At 41.3% G+C, this 19,329-nt stretch overlaps 1 protein-coding gene across 3 annotated transcripts in view; it reads left to right on the top strand.

Annotated features, from left to right (window-relative positions):
• LOC118299710 (seizure protein 6 homolog) overlaps window positions 1-19,329 on the top strand; it is a 157,674-nt gene that overhangs the window by 112,974 nt on the left and 25,371 nt on the right. For all 3 annotated transcript variants that reach the window (XM_035623658.2, XM_035623656.2, XM_035623657.2), the window contains 3 exons: window positions 9,969-10,154; window positions 12,525-12,693; window positions 17,185-17,351. In XM_035623658.2, the coding sequence (XP_035479551.1) occupies window positions 9,969-10,154; window positions 12,525-12,693; window positions 17,185-17,351 (522 nt within the window). The remainder of the gene's footprint in view (window positions 1-9,968; window positions 10,155-12,524; window positions 12,694-17,184; window positions 17,352-19,329) is intronic.

Here is a 19,329-nt window from a genome sequence, read left to right as displayed (position 1 = left end):
GAATTTCACAGCTCTGTAATATAGAATGTCTGGACACAGTCCAGTAAACGGAAACACCTTATTTAAAAAACTCAGACTGAAACCAGGGGATGTGTACTAGCATAAATCGGTGAAAAACAGGCTCCTTGGCTACTTCTTGAAATGAGAATAACAAGTAAGAAGCTGAGTGTATTGATATTGGATTGCTGCATATGTACTGAAAAAAAACCAAACATGCAGTTCAATAAGGGGTAACAGTTATTCAGAGAGTGTCCTCCACTAAAAAAACAGATGGGTCGATTTTGAAGCAGCATATTACTATGAAGGTGGTCGTATTTTAGATCAGTTTGTGTATTTAAATGAATTTGCTAAAAAGTCTGTAAAGTAATCATTTGATTCTCTGCCATGTCACCCTATCCCCCACACTAACTTTTGTTTAGTGCCTTAAAGAAAATAAAGGCCCACACTTCTCTGAGGCGTCATTTTTACCACATACAACATAATACATCGTATGAGTTAGAGGACTTGTAGGCAATTCAGTATTTCTCTTCCATAAAGTTAAGGGACTCAGATGACCCTTTTAAAACAGTGGTCAAAATTGCAGTTTAAAAAAATATATTGACTTTGAGTCCCTAGTTAGGGTCACGATCCTACATTTCCCATAATACAGATCACTGACTTTATTATTCCCTACGTCTTTCAAATTTTATACATCCAGTTTTTTTTTTTCCCCAGAGGTTAAACCTGTACCTCATGGTTTCCATCAGCAGATGTGATTTGTTCACTTGCCATTCCCTGCACTTTCACAACTTCTCAGTTGCATTCCGCTCAACAGGAGAACGTTGATGAAACAAGCCCAACTCACTATTCTCTTCCCCATTCCGCTTCATCACTTGGTCTTCATCAAACATTTGGTGTTTGCTCAGTGTATGGATCTGTGTTGCAAGACAATTGCAAAGTGGATCCATCACCATGGCAACTAAACCACCCATATGGTAAAAACTGATGGGAATTTACCAATGTACTGTAATTGGAGAGAACTCCAAGCTGTGATCGGCCTGAGGACATCATCAGGGTTATTAAATTCCTGGACTTGGACAAAGCTCCTCCAGGACTGCTTTCACCGACTGAGTAGCACTAATCATGATGAATAGACTGATGTTCAAATGTAAAATCAATGGAGTGTCCCTTTAGATAACCCATGCAATAGGGGTGTAGAGTTTTCTATCGCTGTGTGCCTTTTAATTTCGATGATGTAAATTAACAGCCACGACTGCTTCTTGTGCTGGACTATTTGTCTGGAAAGCAATAGAGAGTTGGAAAAAAAGAGCATCATTCTCTGGTAAATTTTAAATGTTGGTTTGAGAAAAACAAAAGCGCTGTTTGAAATTAATTGGTGAGCTCATTCAAGGGGATGTTTGCTTCCGAGCTAACAAATAATGTAAGACTTCTCACACCACATCCTTTGGGTTACCAACAGCATGCATTTGAATGTTTTCCTACATCGGATAAAGTGGATGAAATCATGTTGTGATGAATATGTATGAAATAATAGAAATGTGAAAGTGATGAACCAACAGAAAATCATCACCTGAATCTGCAGAATGCCTCAGCTTTATTGACTTTTATAGTGAGTCACTCTCACTGTTCTCATTTGGTGCCACAGCAGGCAGCTGTTCTTGAAAAGAATAATGATAAAAAAAAGAAGTAAAACCACTGTTAAATTCCTGCCCAGCAGCAAACAGTGGACATCACAAAAAAATTAAGAGAGAAGAAGACTATTTGACAAACAGTACGCCGCTCTTGTTGTCTTCTAGTGGCTCTGAACAGAGAGCTCCTGTAGAGTGGCTCTTTAGCAGCTTTTAATTTGCTGCACTTATCTCTGCTGCGTTCAAGTGGTTCTCATTGTAATAAAGTTATTAACGTAATGTTGGTAGTAAGAGAACCTGCCCTCGCCCTCACAGACCCAATTCCCTCTCAATCACAAAGTATGAATTAGTTCCAGTAGCCATTTATGCAGACTTGCATTTCATTTCCTTTTCTCACGTTGGTCTATGTGGGGAACATGCCAAAATACAACCAACCCATCCTATCCCAGCTGACGTTGGCTTGTGGCCAGTCCGTCACAGGACTGACAGTCACGCTCACATTCACACCTAAAGGCAACTTAGGCTCTCCAGTTAACCTAACCTGCATGTCCTTGGACTGTGGGAGGAAACCCGAGGACCCAGAGAACACCCACGCATGAGACATAGGGAGACCATACAACCTAAGGCTTCTTCGGGGCTACCTTAAAGAAAAAGGGGTGTTTCCAGTGAAAAAGCAAAGAATTCTGCTGTAATTCGGTCATTATTTTTTGACATATCAATTGTTTTGGAGGCAGTAATTGGCCTGGAGGCTAGAGTTTCAAGAACCACACCTTTATTTGAAGCTTATGTTACAGGTAGGCGTATGTATCTTATTCTAAATAACTAAGGGAGATAAATGTATAATTCTAAATATCTTTCGATGAATTTATTTCATTGTATTTTTGTGAGAAGATGAATACTTTTTTCTGTCCTGTTGTGTTTTTTTATTTTGCTGGTGACCTTGAAACATCCCCTTGACAAATTCAGCAAAATGTACATTTCCAAAACTTTAATTCCATCAGTGCAGTGACAGACTCGTATCCAACTCACCCACTCTGCTGGTCTGAATTTCCCTTTTTTTTTTACAGATCTATGATTTTTCATTTTAGTTTTTCATCCCTGGCCAACTATTGTCAGGGAAAGTCATAAAACCATGCACATGCATTTCACACTAAAAGCCTTGTATTGATTGGAGGGGAAGGAAATGTTGAGTTTTGAGAAAAACAAACAGCTAAGCAGCAGCAATTGGAATTAAAGACTGAGTGAGAAAAAGTGTATCTGACAGATACTGACATTGCCATTCCCCTGCTTGCAGGTCTCATAGAGAAAAAAAACAATGATGATAACAGCAACAATACAATTTACTGCCCATTTGAGGATGGAGCCTGTTGGGCTGGGAGCATCCGCTACCAGTGGTTCACCTCAAGAGGGTCTTCGTGGTCCCTGTCATTACAAGCCCCTCACGTCCTTTCACTGGCCTATCAGAGGACCAGAGCGCTCGCTGCTGCTGGGTGATTTACCTCTGGGTGGGAGGTCCGGTGCTCCACACCACGTTCGGCTAATTGAAAAAACAAACGGCAGTGGGATTTTTGCTACAACAACATGTCCCTGTCCCACGGCCGCAGGCCCCCTTGCTGAGCGGAGAGGCTGCCGCAATAAAGCATAAATAAAATGGATTGCAGGGGCAGAGGGTGGGTGTGGGGGCTGCACAGTATGTGAGAAGTCCCCTCCTCGGCTCATTGACTCCCAGGGAGCGGGCGGAATAAAGAGAGCTGCAACATACAGTAGATTAGACCGCAGTCTGCCAGCAATTTGTTCCTTCCCTCTTTCTTTTTTTTCTTCTATACGGCTCATCTGTGGTCCTCTGCTTTATGTATGATCTCTGAGTGGGTGTTTCTGCGCCTTCATCCTCTCTTTCCTGCCGGCTATTTATCATAGTTGATGGCCTTTTGAGGGCGGAAAGAGGAGGGGCGCAGCCCCAGTGGACTCTCCTCAGGGCAGCTATTGTCGGTCTCCTCCAACCTTTCTGTTTGTTTTGCCTCCGCCGCTCTCTCCGTCAAGACTCGCTCCCAGTGGATCTCAGCGAAAAATTAGGACAAAGCTGAAGCTGTCTGGAATGAAGTTGAAACGGAATACGAGCAGAGCCTCGTCTTTATTTAAAACCACCTCTGATCTAATGTTAGCTCTTTTATGAATACATCCAGCTGGTCTGCCAATTTTGTTTTGCCTATTTTGATATCGCATGGCAGTGCGGAGAAACTATTCTACTGTAGCACTGAAAGCTTATATTCCACAGTCAAAAACTGATTATCATTGTAGAAGAAAATGACTGTTTCACAAGGTGAAATTTTAGGTTTAGACTTTACTTTTTATTCCCAAAGTGTATGATGGAGCAAACAAAACAATTTATTTTTCATTCATTTATTCTTTCAAACCATTAGTCCAATAGTACAATAAGCGGGTTTCTTGTTAAGTCTGCTCTCAGGGCTAACAGGCATGTTTACTACTTGGGAAAATGAAAACTTTTTGTGATTCATGCAACTTCCGTCATAAAATCAACTTTTCATGTTGATCTCATCTCTCATTCATTCTGGGACAATTTCCACCCCCTGGCTGTGTACGCATATCACGCTGCCATTGCTCAGCAGTGTCTATATGGGCAGAATGTTAGTACCGAGTTATAAAAAAAGACAATCTACTCCTCAATTATCAATATCCTGCTTAAGACGACTGAAGCACAGAATACTGGCGTGTCTAACAAAAGGGGGTACTGCTTCGCATCGCGCTTCGGCCTCTAGTCGAGCACCTTGCTCATCTCACTGGCCACCGGTTTGATTTCATGCAAATGAGATGGCTGCACATTCTGTCCACCCTCACCAGGCGTCTGTTTTCAGCCAACAAGCTCCAACTCACTCCTGTTTACTAGCTGCTCAGCACCAAACGGTGAAGCGGCTGGTGGACACAGCATTGCAATTAGCAGCTAAAGAGCCAGACGTTTCTCTCAGGGGCTGGGGAAGTCCACGCAGAGCTAAAAAGGGGAGTACATATTGAACTTGAAGTCATGAGCACAACTAATGTCAGTTAATGTCACCTGAACGCGTGAGTACTGCGTATACTCTTGTATTCACAGGTTGGTTTTTTCTTTGCGCTACGTGAAAGTATCCAAAAACATGGTTATGATTCATTCAGGTGAAACATTGTGCAACGAATCCACAAACACATTTGTCCCTTCCTTCCATGACCTCTGATCAGATGCTTCTCCGATCAAATGTCGTCATTCAGATTTCGCTTGGAACAAACCACGGACTCTCTTTTATTTCTCACGTCCAGCTGTTCGCACTTTTTAGGTTACACATATCGTTACTGACATGTTATTGCTCTGATGATTTAATCGTTTAGGAACAGAGGCCCTTTCTGTAACAAGCTGAATAAGGACATAAATGAATGAAACTAATCAGCTATGTCTCATGTGTAGCATATATATATATATATATATATATATATATATATGTATATATATAGACTCTTTATCTGTGTTGATTTCTTCTGGAAATCAAAACGAACATTGACCCAGCACTGCTATTAAAGTGCCTCAGTTTATACTCGTCTCTTGTGTCTGAACTGAACCGTCCTCGTTGAGAAGAAACGTCTCCAACGCTTCCGACCTTCAACCAGCCACACTCAATTTCATGACTATCTATTCTTTGGGCGTGGAGATATCCTGCTTGGGGCTCAAATGTTGAGCTTTACAGGGACCGAGTATAAAGGATTTTCATACTGGTGTTTCAAGATGGATGTTGTGCAGACACCTCAATTCAGGTTATACATTTCAGTATCTACCTTTAGGTGGAGGAATCTGCAGAATGTTTCTAATGCACTATATATACAGTATGGGAAGCATGACACGCTCAAAAAAATAGCCTGGGGACCTTTGCCCACAAACTCTGTGTCACAGCTGCTGTGGAGCGTCGTGCGGGAACCGGACCGCGAGATGCATTAATCTCTGCAGACTTTGTCAGCTCGTCGCTGTAATGCGAGGCCAATGGTCAGCAGAAATAAATGCTCCGAGAGACCAAATGAGATTAGAGATGACGTTTTGATCCTCGCATAGCCATTCCACGTGAAAAGCCATATCACAATGTGAGCGCAAAATATATAAATTCAATTTCACGTCCGCCAGCTACAGGGGAACCATTAAACAGCTCAAATTACTGCTCTTCCCCTGTGAGCTACACTGTGGCCACGAGGCCCGATTAGATGCGGTGGAGGCCAACATTTCCTCACAGCGGCTGTAGAGAGCCGGCTTATGGCCAGTCTGGGGCCTGTGTTGGTTTAGCAGATCAGCAGCAGCGGAGGAAACAGTAGTACATCCTACCCAAGTATACTGATAATAGAGTCTACAGTAGGAGAAGCAGTAGAATTACCTACATACCTAGTCAAAACCAAAAGACTCATCCTACTATTACACGTTACAGACATTGTTCTGTTTACCCATACAGAAGTATGTGTAATATGTCATCTTTGTTCAGCTTCATCCACAATAAGGTTATATTGTCTGCTTGTGTGCGTTACAGTTTTTTAAATTAATTGGATTTCATACATACTATGTTATTTCTCTGTGAGACGCGCGTGTCCGATCACTCCTTCTCGTGGCTGCTGCTCTGTCCCTCCTCGTGACTGCAATGCAGGGACCATTCCCTGACCGTTCCGTGTGAAATACAAAACTCCGTCCTCCAGACGTTGCAAATCGCCTTGTGTGCTTCTTGTCAGGCAGCAGTCATTCATTCACTGATGTCCCTGAACAATCGAGGCCACAGCTGATGAACGAGCATTTGACGAAAAGTAACAGATATTTTCAAATGCATCCCATGAAATGACAACAGTGGTTCACAGACATTGGGGAATCATCGTCCCAGGCATCTCCTCTCTGCTCTACTCTGTTGACATTTTCGCGTCGCTCAACAGACGTCACATGATTCGTTGCTCTCACTGGTTGTAGGTCTGTCCAATTGGCGTTTTGGTCTGCGTCTGTATGTAACACCTCTTGGAAATCGAAAATGAACGGAGATACCTTATACTCAAATGCATATTATTCTGGCTACGCCAGGCTAGGTTCTAGCTATACCTCTTTACATTCAGGTATAGATTCCTGCTTCTTTCTTCTGACTTTATCATTTTGATTGGGAAATTATTTCCTCAAACTGTTGCAACGTTATTACATGTTAGCTAAGTCCCGCCCAGCTGAGCAACTACAACATGAGCACAATAGCCTGCTGACCTAGTGTCACAGAAACGACTCCTTAAAGGGATGGTTCAGTGATTTTGAAGTGGGGTGGTATGAGTTCCTTAATGTGTTACCTTATGGAGATGGTGATCAGCGATGTCATTTAACAGAGTTTGGAGGGGAAATGGAAGTAGCGCAAGTCTGAGTCCCACCGTAACAGAGGAGACCACCGAAAAAACTATTTTTCGCCACATTTGAAAACGTTCCCTAAAAAAAAAAAAAAAATGTTCAATTGTACAGCCTTTCAAGTTTGCACTTTTTTTTCAAGCGTGCTTCGGCCATGTATTTACTGCGCCAACTCGCGCCGGCAGAGTATCAGACTTGCGCTACTTCCATTTCCCCTCCAAACTGCGTTAAATGACATCGCTGATCCCCATCTCCATTAGGGTTACATATAAACTATGCGTAAACAACTCATACAACCCCACTTCAAAATCACTGCACTGTACCTTTAAGTGTTGCACAAGGAACAGAGGGATAATGAATAGTTTGGTTTACATGCATTTTAGCATTTGAGTCACATTTTACAAGTTTCCCAAAACATTTCAAAATAGCTAAATTTGTTGCTCGCTGATTTCTTGTTTGGGAAAGTGGTGAGGGTAGTTGAAAAGCTTCAACAAAGTTGCAAAGTTGCCAACACTTTGTGTAGGTGAGTTGACGGGAGGAGGGGGAACCAGAAGCCACGCCCGGTCAGCCTCACACACTGTCAGGGATAGAGAGCACAGCGGGGACGAGGCAAATACACGCACATACACGGCCAGGAAACAGACCATGTCCGCTGTCCCAGCATCCTGCTGTTAGACTCGAGGTCCAGTTAGTGCGAGTGCCACGAAGGCAATCAACACCAGTTCATTATTTCGAAGATTTTTTATTCCGTTTGCTCTGGGTTTTTTCTTTCTGCTTTTATGTTTTGCTACTCGTCCTTCCCCCCTGAAGACTCCAACAATCCTTGTGATCCAGTGGAGTCAAGCTGCAGGCCAACGTTTGTCATCTACTATGAAAGTAAAAGACATAAAAGCAGTGCTTATCTATAAGCTCTCATTAAAACCAAAATATGATAAATGGCCACAAGGTCTACGAAGGCAAGAAAGAGTGATGTGGTGTATGGCAGACTTTTTTCCGCTCCCAGACAATTTGTCTCTGTTACAGCGGCCTGTTAGCACCAGTGTTATGATACCACAATCCTACCATGATGGCTCTTTTATCTCTTTTATAGTCTCCAGTGGGCCTCTGAGTTTCACCGTTTTTTGGTTGGCCTGGATATTAATAGCCACAGACCATGGTAATGACTAGCACAGGGAGTGATAGGACACAGCTCCAGCAGCTGCAGCTGCTGCTGCAGTAGTCTGGGATGATGCTCCTAATGAGAAATACTATAAAGACCGGCACTGCTCTTCTTATCTCTGTTTCCGCGGGACACTACAGCGCCAGCATCATCCCTCAGCACTAACAGAGTGTTGGAAGCGGGGGAGGTCATAGGTTGTCATTTATTGGCCTTTTTAATCTCCCTACATATTTCCCATCCTGAGGCACAGCGCTGTCCCCAGCAGACAGAATCAATAGCGGCCCTACTGCCGAGCCATCCAAGGGCTCACAATAAAACGAGGACAATTACACAGAGATGGATCACAGAGTTTAGCAGAAATGTATTATTACTTTGTTTGGCCCCTACACCAGGAGGCTGAGGGAGGATGCATCATTGGCAGTGGAAAAAAACAGTCACTTAGTTAACGGGTCACCTGAGAGCCAGCCAGCCACAGATTGGCAGTGACGTGACAGACCGTTGAAAATATACAGTATGTGTGTGTGTGCTTGTGTGTCCGCCTCTGTCTGATCAGACAACTTGTTAAAATGTTAAATATGAGAAAATATACGGCATAATTTGACAGTGACAAACATTGACCAAAATAAGGTCCTTCGGTTGCAGTCTGAGAATTCATTCAGTGGAGTAGCCCATGGTGAATATCTGATATTTGAACAAATATACTCACGTGATCTGAAATGTATGATGAAATAAATTAAATGTAAATGATCTGCTATCGATGCTTAATATGGAATGCCCCCCACCCCCCCCAACACACACACACACACACACTATATTTAGCCCTCAATGGTACTGTGATTTATTTGAGACAATAAGCATGTATTTCAAATTTTAGCAGTTTTATTATTGGTTTATTTTTGTGCATATTTTAGTAGAGACCTCCCTGTCATCTGACCCATTTCTGTTTTAGCTATTAATGTAAACTCAACTCTTCCTCCAGGTTTACTTATTGTCTCCATAATACAGTGTATTGCACAGCGCCGCAGCACTAAAGTGCCAGTCTGCCATCGCAACTCATTACATTACATTCATTGACGCTTTTGTCCAAAGCGACCTAGAACAAGTGTATTCCGCCATGAAAATATTACCCCAAAAAGTGCAAGAATCATGAGAGTACATGAACATTTATCAAACAGGCAAACACAGCTTCAAGTGTTATTTTTTTTGGAGTGATTCGGGGAGTAAGGTGAAGGCTGAACAGGTGAGTTTTCAGTCTTTAACGGAAGCATTGCAGGGATTGTGCTGCCCTGATGTCAATGAGGAGCTCGTTCCACCATTGAGGACAGCAGACAAAATCACCACTGTGCCGCTCCAACAGAACCATTCCCTCAATCAGGCGCCTGCTATGAGTCATCGGATCTTGTACTGTACATGAATACAAATTCTTCAACCAACCAAGTCCGAAGTCTTGGTTGTGCTGTTCTGCTCTTACATTTTCTCATAATAACAACTCTTCACAGGTTGTTGTTACCTGGAGACGAAAACCATTTCTCACCTAAACAAGACCGATTTGTATTTAACAGAAATGGGTTCATGAAATGGTTACTGAGTTAAACAGAAAGCTCTTTTTTTGTGTGACACAAGCCACTGGCTTTAACTAACTTCCTTTTACCCCCCCTGAAAACAAGCTTTGCCTCGTCCTTTTCAAACCAGCTCAGTTTAGTTCTCTTTGCCTTTGTGTATCCTTCGGTCCTCACTTTCAATCTCGTCCCCTTTGACTCTCTCATTTCTTTCTCTCCCTGTGTCTCTGCAGTCTTTGTGTTGAGCTGTGTCTTCCCCCAGCGGCCTCTTTATGGCGACGTGTCAGTGAGCAGTCTCCATTCTGGTGGGGAGGCGTTCTTCTCCTGCCTGACTGGCTACAAGCTGCAAGGCCACAGTGTGCTGACCTGCCGCAATGCTAGCACCCCCTATTGGAGTGGCAAGGAACCACACTGCCTAGGTAAGGTCACCACAGTCTGGGGGAGACACGAGCAACCCTGATCCACGACAACTATAGCCCATAGATATGAGGGGCAGGCAGTATCCTTAAAGACTATTTCAAACAATTTGAGAAATGTCCCTGCGTTAGAGTACGTTTTGCTAAACAGTCTGTTACAAGTTTTCAATTGTCTATCATCATTCAAAGATTTCAGCTGCAGCGGCCAAAACTCTTACTGGTTTATAGTTATTTCTGTTCTGATTATTAAGGGGTCAGTGTGTGTGTGTGTGTGTGCGTGTGTGTGTATTTTCTTTAAAGATTAACCAATTTGTAACTCTCATTTGTCTACATGGTAGATGTGACACTTGATAATTTGGTGATTTATTTCTTTTTGTGAGAATATGATATGTAATAATTCGAATAATAGAAAAATAGACATATTTTAGTATTATTAGAATTTTTTCAGTCCCTTTATTTAACATCATACCTTTAATTAAATATCTGACGAAATAATATAGTAATACAAAAAATGACTCAAATAGCAATAAAAATACAGAATAATTTACTATTTGATAGATACACACTATATATAAGTAGACATGTACTGATAAAACCAATATATTTATTCACATTACTATATTAGTAGTTGTATTATAGATGAAGATGATGATAATAATAATGGCATAAACTCTGTACTGCTACATCTCTATTGACAAGATAAAGAGATGAATACTAAGACTTAAAAAATAAATACAAATTATTTAGGCTACAGCATAAGTTAGTACAAGCATTAAATCTAAAACAAAATGATACAAATAACGAAGTAAAAATAATAATTATTAAGTGCAAGATCCATGAAACCAAAAATCGTTCTTGTGTTGGGCGAGCATTACCTTGAAATATAGCATAGTCAATTATAGCAATGCCAGCATTTGCATTCATATTATATTTCTTTTAACTTAATTATCAAGATACTACTTAAATTATACGCACTGTATGTAATTCTATATTTAGAGCGGAATATATTTTACATGCTCTATTTACTAATTTACTCTATTATTTGGAATACTGGCATTGTAATTGTTAGCATCACTTACCGTGTGTAAGCATGGTATACCATTGTTGTGGAATGTTGTATCATCAGTAAACCCAGCCACTGGAGCCACGGACATCTGTTTTTGTTAAGACTTAATGGGCTTTTACTGTGACTTTCACTATTGGTTTTCTCATTTATAGTGTTTTCTATGCTCCAGCCCTCCGATGCCAGTTCTCCACACAATCCCCATCAATAGCTTTCTTTTCTGTTTCTTTCTTTGCTATATCTGTCTTTGCTTTTTTTTTTTTTTTTTTTTTTTGGATGACTTGCAGCCAAGAGTTATCTCCTGGACCTTCCAGTCCGTTTGCATGACAACCGTAGAGATAAACAGACCTGGTCTCCCACAGGAGTGTGTGGATGATGGATGTTTTTTTTCTTCCCTTTTTTTTATTTTTTTTATCTGCTCCGATAGGGCTGGCTGATGAATAATAAGTGACAATTTTGCTCCTGACCACTCGGATCAGCTCTGATTCACAGCATAGGGAATAAGCCTCTGAGAGCAATTTCTAAGAGGGCGTTTGTGTGGCTGTGCATCTGTATCTCTGCCATCTTGATTGTGTGTGTGTGTGTGTGTGTGTGTGTGTGTGTGTGTGTGTGTGTGTGTGCATGTGTGTGTGTGTGTGTGTATGTGCATGTATTTGTGTGACAGAGCATAAAGCAGGTGTATTGAGGTGTGATTACTGAAATCTGGGCGTGATGCCACCGGGTTTACTCTTCCTGCTCTGGTTTAATTAAGCTTTGTCTGCATGAGTAACCTTGACCTGATCAGCTGGGTAACAAACACACACACACTCACACACACACACACACACATACACAAGCGTTCTCACAGCTGTGGCAAATAGATTTTCTGTATGTGTTAATAAATCTGATCGTATCTCTTTTGATGTTTTCTTTTTCACCTCAATTTTTGGTTCCTTCTATGAAAAGTAAACAGGTTTTTGTTTGTTTGCCCTTTTTTGACTTTTAACGTTTACAGGTAAAACGGAAATAGATGGGAATTTGCAAATTGAGATGCATCCAAAAAAGATAAATAAATCCATGAAAATTGTGAAGAAACATCTGCAGGACGTTTACTGACTGAAACTGAACAGCACTTGAGAGACAGCATAGTAAAAGTGATTGATACCGGGAGCAGCAGTCAGCAAACCAGTTACTTTGTCTACACTGACTGCGCTTTCATTCCAGCGAATAAGTCTAACCTGTGATCAGCATGTTAATGGAGTGTTGGTGTGGTCATATAGCTTGAGTTTGAAAAATCGAGTGCAGTTTTGCTTCTCCTCCCGCTCTCCCAGCTGCCTGCGGTGGTGTGATGAGGAACGTCACAGTAGGTCGGATCATCTCTCCCGGCTTTCCCAGCAACTACAGCAACAACCTGACGTGCCACTGGCTGCTGGAAGCTCCCGAGGGCCAAAGACTTCACATTCACTTTGAAAAGGTGGCGCTGGCTGAAGATGATGATCGGTAAGCAGGACGTCCTGCATGAAGATGGTTGGATATCATTTGCCAGTCTCCAGCGTGCCATAATGTTATATAGATGGACTATATTTTATATAGCTTTTTAGTCTTATAGACCACTCAAAGCACACAAGTCAAATTCACCCATTCACAAACATTCATAGAGCGCCGCTATTTACTTCACTTTTTTTCTGTCACATGCATACGACCAAATCTACCTCCTGAGCCACAGCTGCCCTCTAATATACATGTTGAGATATATTTTTTTCTGTGATCATTTCATTTTACAACAATAAAGCAATTGTTTATTTGTAATCTTCGAAGACACTAGGTGAAGCCAGTGTGAGGCCACCACTGTGGTCTTTGCAACAAAGAGTACATTGACCAGATAATGCGTCTATTACGAAAGTTTGTTAATTTCTCAACCTTGTAACCAATCAGGGGAGGTCAAACTCGGGACTTAAGATCAGAGTTGTCAATCAATATGTGAACGCAGCACTTCTCCTCTACTATTCGCCGGAATCCAAATGTCCAGACTGTCAGAGCACTTACATACTTGCAGACTCAAACTAATTCAGATACAGAGAAAGGGTATTCAAAGCAGCCGATAGCGGAATTTCACAAGAACACTAATAAATGCGACGTGAAGCCGATGTGAAAAGGGTCTCTCATGGTGAGGAACCTACTATTAAATGGTCACCTGAATTTGCAGCTCTACACTGGGTTCCCCCTCACTGTTTAGGGTGTCCATCCCAGTTCACGCTCACCGCTCGCATCATTTTCAGATTTCAGATTCCTTTTAGGAGAAGGAGCACTGAAACTGCACTGTAAATCTATTCCACACCAGAAGGCCACAGTTAGGAAGTAACGAATGAACAAAGTGAAGCATTTGGCATCTGTTGTTTCCCTCAGCAATTGGTGGAGACCAAAAAGTGAAAACTTTAATTTCGTAGGAATACCAACAATGGCAGTGTACATGACTCCATGTGAATCATAATGATACACCCAAACCTTCAGACATGTAAATTAACAACTGTTTGGAAACAAGCTCACCAAATGAGACTAGAAGGTGATGATACCGACGTTCCTGTAACAGTCAGTTAACACAAAGTTTGAAGATATACACAGTGACAAACAACCAACAGAAAATGATCTGAGGTGAATGGTCTCAGTGGGGAGTTTTAATGGCAGCTGGCTGTGAGCTCAGAGCAATGACAGTAGTGTCATTTCAGCAGCACGGGCTGTCACAAGAGAGGACTGAAAGGATGTACCACAGGGGGAAATTGGCTGAATAATCCATTTTGTGTACCAGCCAATAGCTGCTCCTGATACGAATATAGAGCTCAGAGATGTGAAGAGACATCTGGACAGCTCTGAGGAAATTGAAAAGATCAGGAAGTGGTGATGATGTGGTGAAGACAGAATTGGCACGGGTGTAGAAGGTGCTAGTGTAATGAGCTCTGTTGCGGCTTTTAAAGTCAGAGATAGCTTATTAGCCATTTGCTTATGCTTTTTTGTTACATGCTGCTTCAGTGACTTTAGTACAATGATCATATAAACATAACTAAATAGAACACCACTACTTTTCACGTGACCTGTTTTTTCTTCTTCTAATGAGATCTTCTCATTAGAATATCTTGCCAATCCTGTCAAGCAGTTCTTGCAACTCCTTGTCTGGTTATTCATATGATCTGGACCTATGGGATTTCTTCTCCAGTTTGTGTTCACTTGTTCCACTGAGCCAAGAGGAGGAAAGTTGAAGTGGGCAGCTGTGGCTCAGGAGATAGACTGGGGAGTCCACTAATCTTGGCAGGTTCAATCCCCATCCTCCTGAATCAGTATTACATAGACCCAAATAGGGAAAATCATCATAGGGAAAACGTGCGCTCCACTTCCAAAGACCTCACAGTGAACTGATAGTAATTATGAGCGTTAATGATATACAAGACAGTAACTGGACCATTGTGACACAAAAGAAAGAATCTCAATACAGCTCTGTTTAATTAAATCAAGTTATGGAAATGAGACAAATACATGTTACCATGGTTACCAAATGATTTCCACACTTATTCAGATCAACATATTGCTTTCTTAATAGTTCAGGATCAGGAGATGCTGGTGAAGCTTTTGAAATCGGATGTCTCGCATTTCAGAGTCAACTAAAACGTTCAGGTTTTTTTGGAAAGAGTTGGAATGAGGCAAGAAAGTTTATGACTCCCCAGACTCTCAGGACTGCCTGTGGTTTAAAGGGGTTTCTAGTCATGCCATCACGCATCATACAGGTCAGTGAGAGTTGGAATGAGTTCAATTGGGTCGGCTAACTGAGAGGCGATAGGACCCTAGTCAATCAAATGCCTGATGACAGAATCGCCCACAATCAAATTTTACAGATTGCTTCTTACCAAATCCAACACCCACCTTTTCAGACAGTCAAACCAGAGTTTTGATTGACAACTTCTACAGCACCCTAAAGCTGCGTTAAGCATGCTGTTTTGTTTGTCAGAACAACATTTGTAGGTATTGAGACAAAAACAAAAGCTGCCCTTTAAGAGCTGCTTTTAAACTAGATAATGTTGGGGGCTTGTGACAAATCTCTGGGTCTTGTAGGAGAATCGCAAAGAATGTTGTTTCCCCACTAGACTGGCAAGGAAACAAAGCTGTTCACCCCTTGAACAGCTTAATAGAACAGAGAAATAAACCAATAAGGAAGAATATTTTCACATTCAGATCTGTTAAGTCAGTGTGAATATAAATGTAAATATGTAAATATAGATTTTAGTTTGACATCAAGTCTCTGTTGTGTTGTTGCACTGCTACCTGAGAAGAATAGTTTAAGTCATCAAAGGCAGAGCAGGGAGAGATCAATGCAGACCTCCGTGGGGAACCATGAGGGAACACAGCAACGGGTGGTGGAGGCTGCTGCTGCTGGTGGAGGGCTGTGACATGCAGGGGATGAACAGTGACTCCTTCAATGGACTCCCCAACTGCAGATGACAATAAAACATTAGGGTATGAGATGGGTCAGAGTTGTCTGCCATGGAGTTTTACATTAATAAGAAATTTCGATGATTACGTCTTTACGGGCCTGACGCCTTTGGTTGTAATCAATGAACGCACAAAGGTTAGTTGAAAGGGTAAGTCCATTTATTAAATCTATGTGGGCTTCATTGCTACATTTTTATTGAAAACATCAAAGGAATGTTCTAAACCAGGGGTGGGGAAGCTTTTTTAATTCAAATTCAATCTTTGTGATGGGTGGAACTGCATCTCTTTGGCACAGCGTCCGGGTTCAGATGGTAGTGATGATGATACTCTGCTTGCTTATGGCCAAACGACTTGCTCAAACAAGTTGCCATGCCTGTGGTTGAGCCAAGCATGACTTGCAAAGATGGAAATTGCCTCCCTCCTGTGAAACTCTGCATGCACAAAGATTACTATTTTGGACACCATCTGTTACTGTATGTCTTTAGTTGCATCGCAGGCATTTAGTTTTTCTGTGTTTCATGCCAAATAAGTAATCTGCTTTGTGACAGTGCTTCAATGCAAACTGACTTTGTAACAATTTGAATTTTTCTCCAGTTCAAGCAGTTTTCCAGTGGCAAAAGGGCTCCCTCACAAATTATCTCTCTGAATGAGTTGTAGCTTCTGAGCCTGTGTAACATTGTCTCTGTCAAAATGTGTGATTGTGGAAGCTGCTTGTTGGGCTCAAAAACTCTGCTGGAGAGAATTAACTCAGTGACCACTCTGCATTTTTATTTTCTTCTTTCACAGGAAAAAAAAAGAAGATTGCTGTTTTTATTGAATTTATTGAAGTTTTTTTCTGTATTTATTCATTTTCTCATTGGCCATATGACAAGTAACAACTAACTAACAATATGACAACTAACGGGAGACAAATATTGACAGTATATAAAGATGGACAACATGACGGCTCCCAAAAGTGAAGCTATCTTTATCACCCCCTGGTGGCTTGCTGCAGTGCAGGTCATAAACTTTGCTGCCTCCATTTTAGCAGATGGGGGCAAAGGACATTTCAAATAGATTTTTCCCAAAGTTGCTTTCTTTTATTTCAGATAGTTCTTTTCACAATTAGTTATGCTATTAAAAAAGGGGTAAGACATCATGATTGAGATTGACTGAGACTCGTGGTAGTCAGAATGTCTGCCTGCAAATACCTCCTGAAACTGATTGGGTTACGTTTTGGAAAAAGAAGTGATGGCTGATTACCTTTAGGGAAAATATGAATATAAGCCAAAAAATAGTAATTGAGGAAAATTACAAAAATAGATGCATAGAAAGGCAGGGACATTCCAGTGATTGGATTGGGAGTGACAAACAGGTGAGCAGGGGGATCTTGGAAGAGGAGGAAAGCCCGAGGGCATGTGGTGGATGGAGTATGGTAGGAGACAGAGGCAGAATGGTCGATATAAACAGGGCTGACACAGGAATCCTGACAGGAAGAACCCTGCTAATGATACTTTGCTCATTGTCTTCTAGGCTACTGATCAAGAATGGTAACAGCATAGATACAGCTGCTCTGTATGATTCCTATGAGGTGGAGTATTTGCCTAATGAAGGTTTGCTCAGCTCATCGAGGCATCTTTTCATTGAGCTGACTACAGATGCAACAGGCACATCCACTGGCATTGCCATCAGGTACCAAGGTAAGATTCAGCACTTTGGTGACATGGTGTTTATCATGCTAGAGATATGTGGGCTCCTTCTTTATGTTGCGGATCCTAAAAAAATGGAGAGAACAGCACAAATATAATCATAATTCATAAATTCTATTAAACCACACAAAGAGACTTCATATAAAACGATGTAAGCAAATTCCTTGAGGCCAAGAACACCTTAGCGTCTGTCAGAAACTTTGGCCTGTGTTTGATTCTCAGTAAATTACCAGTTTAATGGTGTAATGAACAAAGACCTTCAGCAGAATGTAGTGTAAAAGCTGACTGCAGTGAATGGCTGGAGCTTCTGAGGGGTAAGTGGAGGTCATGAGTTCCGGTGATGATGAAATTCATTTAATCAAGGCCAATACAGCCACCAAAAGTGCTGCACTGCAGCAGTGAAAGGCGCCTTTCAGACAGTGAAAAGAAAAATCGATTGGTGAGAGGGATATGAAGACCTGATCTGATGAAAACTGGGGTTTTGACAGAGGTCTGGCAGGTTTCTAAATGTTGGAACTACTGTAATGATGAACGGAGATCATATGTAGATGTGAAGGTGAAGCTTTTCACTCGTAGTCACTCACAGATTTCGGCTGCCTCAGTGTCTGAAATTAATTTGAACATAAACTAGTATAATTTGCTAAAATAATAAGGGTTCTTACATTTTTTTACACAATTATATGCTTGGAATAGTTAATCTAAACATTCTCAATTAATGCTATTATTATGTATCATATGCACTTTAACCATGGATGTCTCATGGTGAAGCTTGAGGAAGAGTCACGGGAGCACCCCACCAAGTCAGCAAGATTAATTCCCTCCGGATCAGGATTGTCTGCACAAATTGCACAATTCACGGCGAGTCAAACTAAAGTTGTTGAGATATTTCATTTTGAGCCAAGTAGTGGACCAATGGACCATCCTAAAGAAGGAGCAACCACCATGCCTCAGTGTGATGGAGTTAGACTGATGCTAAGAAACATAACTCTCCATTAAATTTGATATCTCCATAATGGTATTTGATGCAGGAGAAGACAGGACAAAATCCGAATTATGAACTTCTTTCTAAATAACCAAAAGGAATCTTTTTATTTCATTACTACTTTCATTGCTGGCAACCATTTTGCCAATAAACATTACTCCTGCTTTTAAATGCTTCCTTAGAGGTACCTTTTTTATTGCCTTTTCTTTTATATCTGTTAGTTGTGTATCAATGTAGCAGACAGAATAAAATAATCCAGGGCAGTCTTTCAGGTGAACAATACACTTGCAGCTACTACATGCATCAGATTATGCATTAGAATCCATACCATATATTTTACAGTGAATTTCAAGCAACATTGTCAGGGTGAGATATCACATATCTTCTCTTATCTTTCGTCCTCGCATTTGTCTCAGCACTTGCCATCAGATAAGAGACTTGTCTCCGGTCCATGAGGATCACTTGGAAATACAATCAATGTAATCAGATTAGGCCTCAACTCCACTGCTACAAATGGGATTAAGTCTAAAGGGAGCAGCCATGCATATTTCCAACGGACCTCATAATGGCCATTAACAGTACCTAATGCAACCGATTTGATGCTCCCTACTTTGTCGAGACAAACCATTGTCACTCTGGTAAATAGAGATAAATCCTTCATGAGGATTTGGCAATTTCTGTCTGCATCTGCAATCTCTTGCAATCTCTTAACATTAGCTAACTAGCAGTTAGAACACAGAACAACTTGGGAAATGAAATGGGAATACAATTGGTTTTACAAATATTAGCCTACAGTTCAACTTCTGGCAACCGCCAGTGTCAGAACCAGGCTTTTAATCCTCTCAGTACCTTGAATATCTACACTAAGATGATGTCTATCGATCCAAAATGTTCTATATGTTTCAGTTTGGAGCAATATTGTGCACCTACAGGCATCACCATCATCACTGCCAAAACTGAATGACTCACACATACCTCAAACCTTTA

The sequence above is a fragment of the Scophthalmus maximus genome, chromosome 11, assembly GCF_022379125.1.
Source record: "Scophthalmus maximus strain ysfricsl-2021 chromosome 11, ASM2237912v1, whole genome shotgun sequence".
NCBI lineage: Eukaryota > Metazoa > Chordata > Actinopteri > Pleuronectiformes > Scophthalmidae > Scophthalmus > Scophthalmus maximus.
Note: the sequence above shows the minus strand (reverse complement) of the source record. Positions and strands in the feature narration are given on the sequence as shown.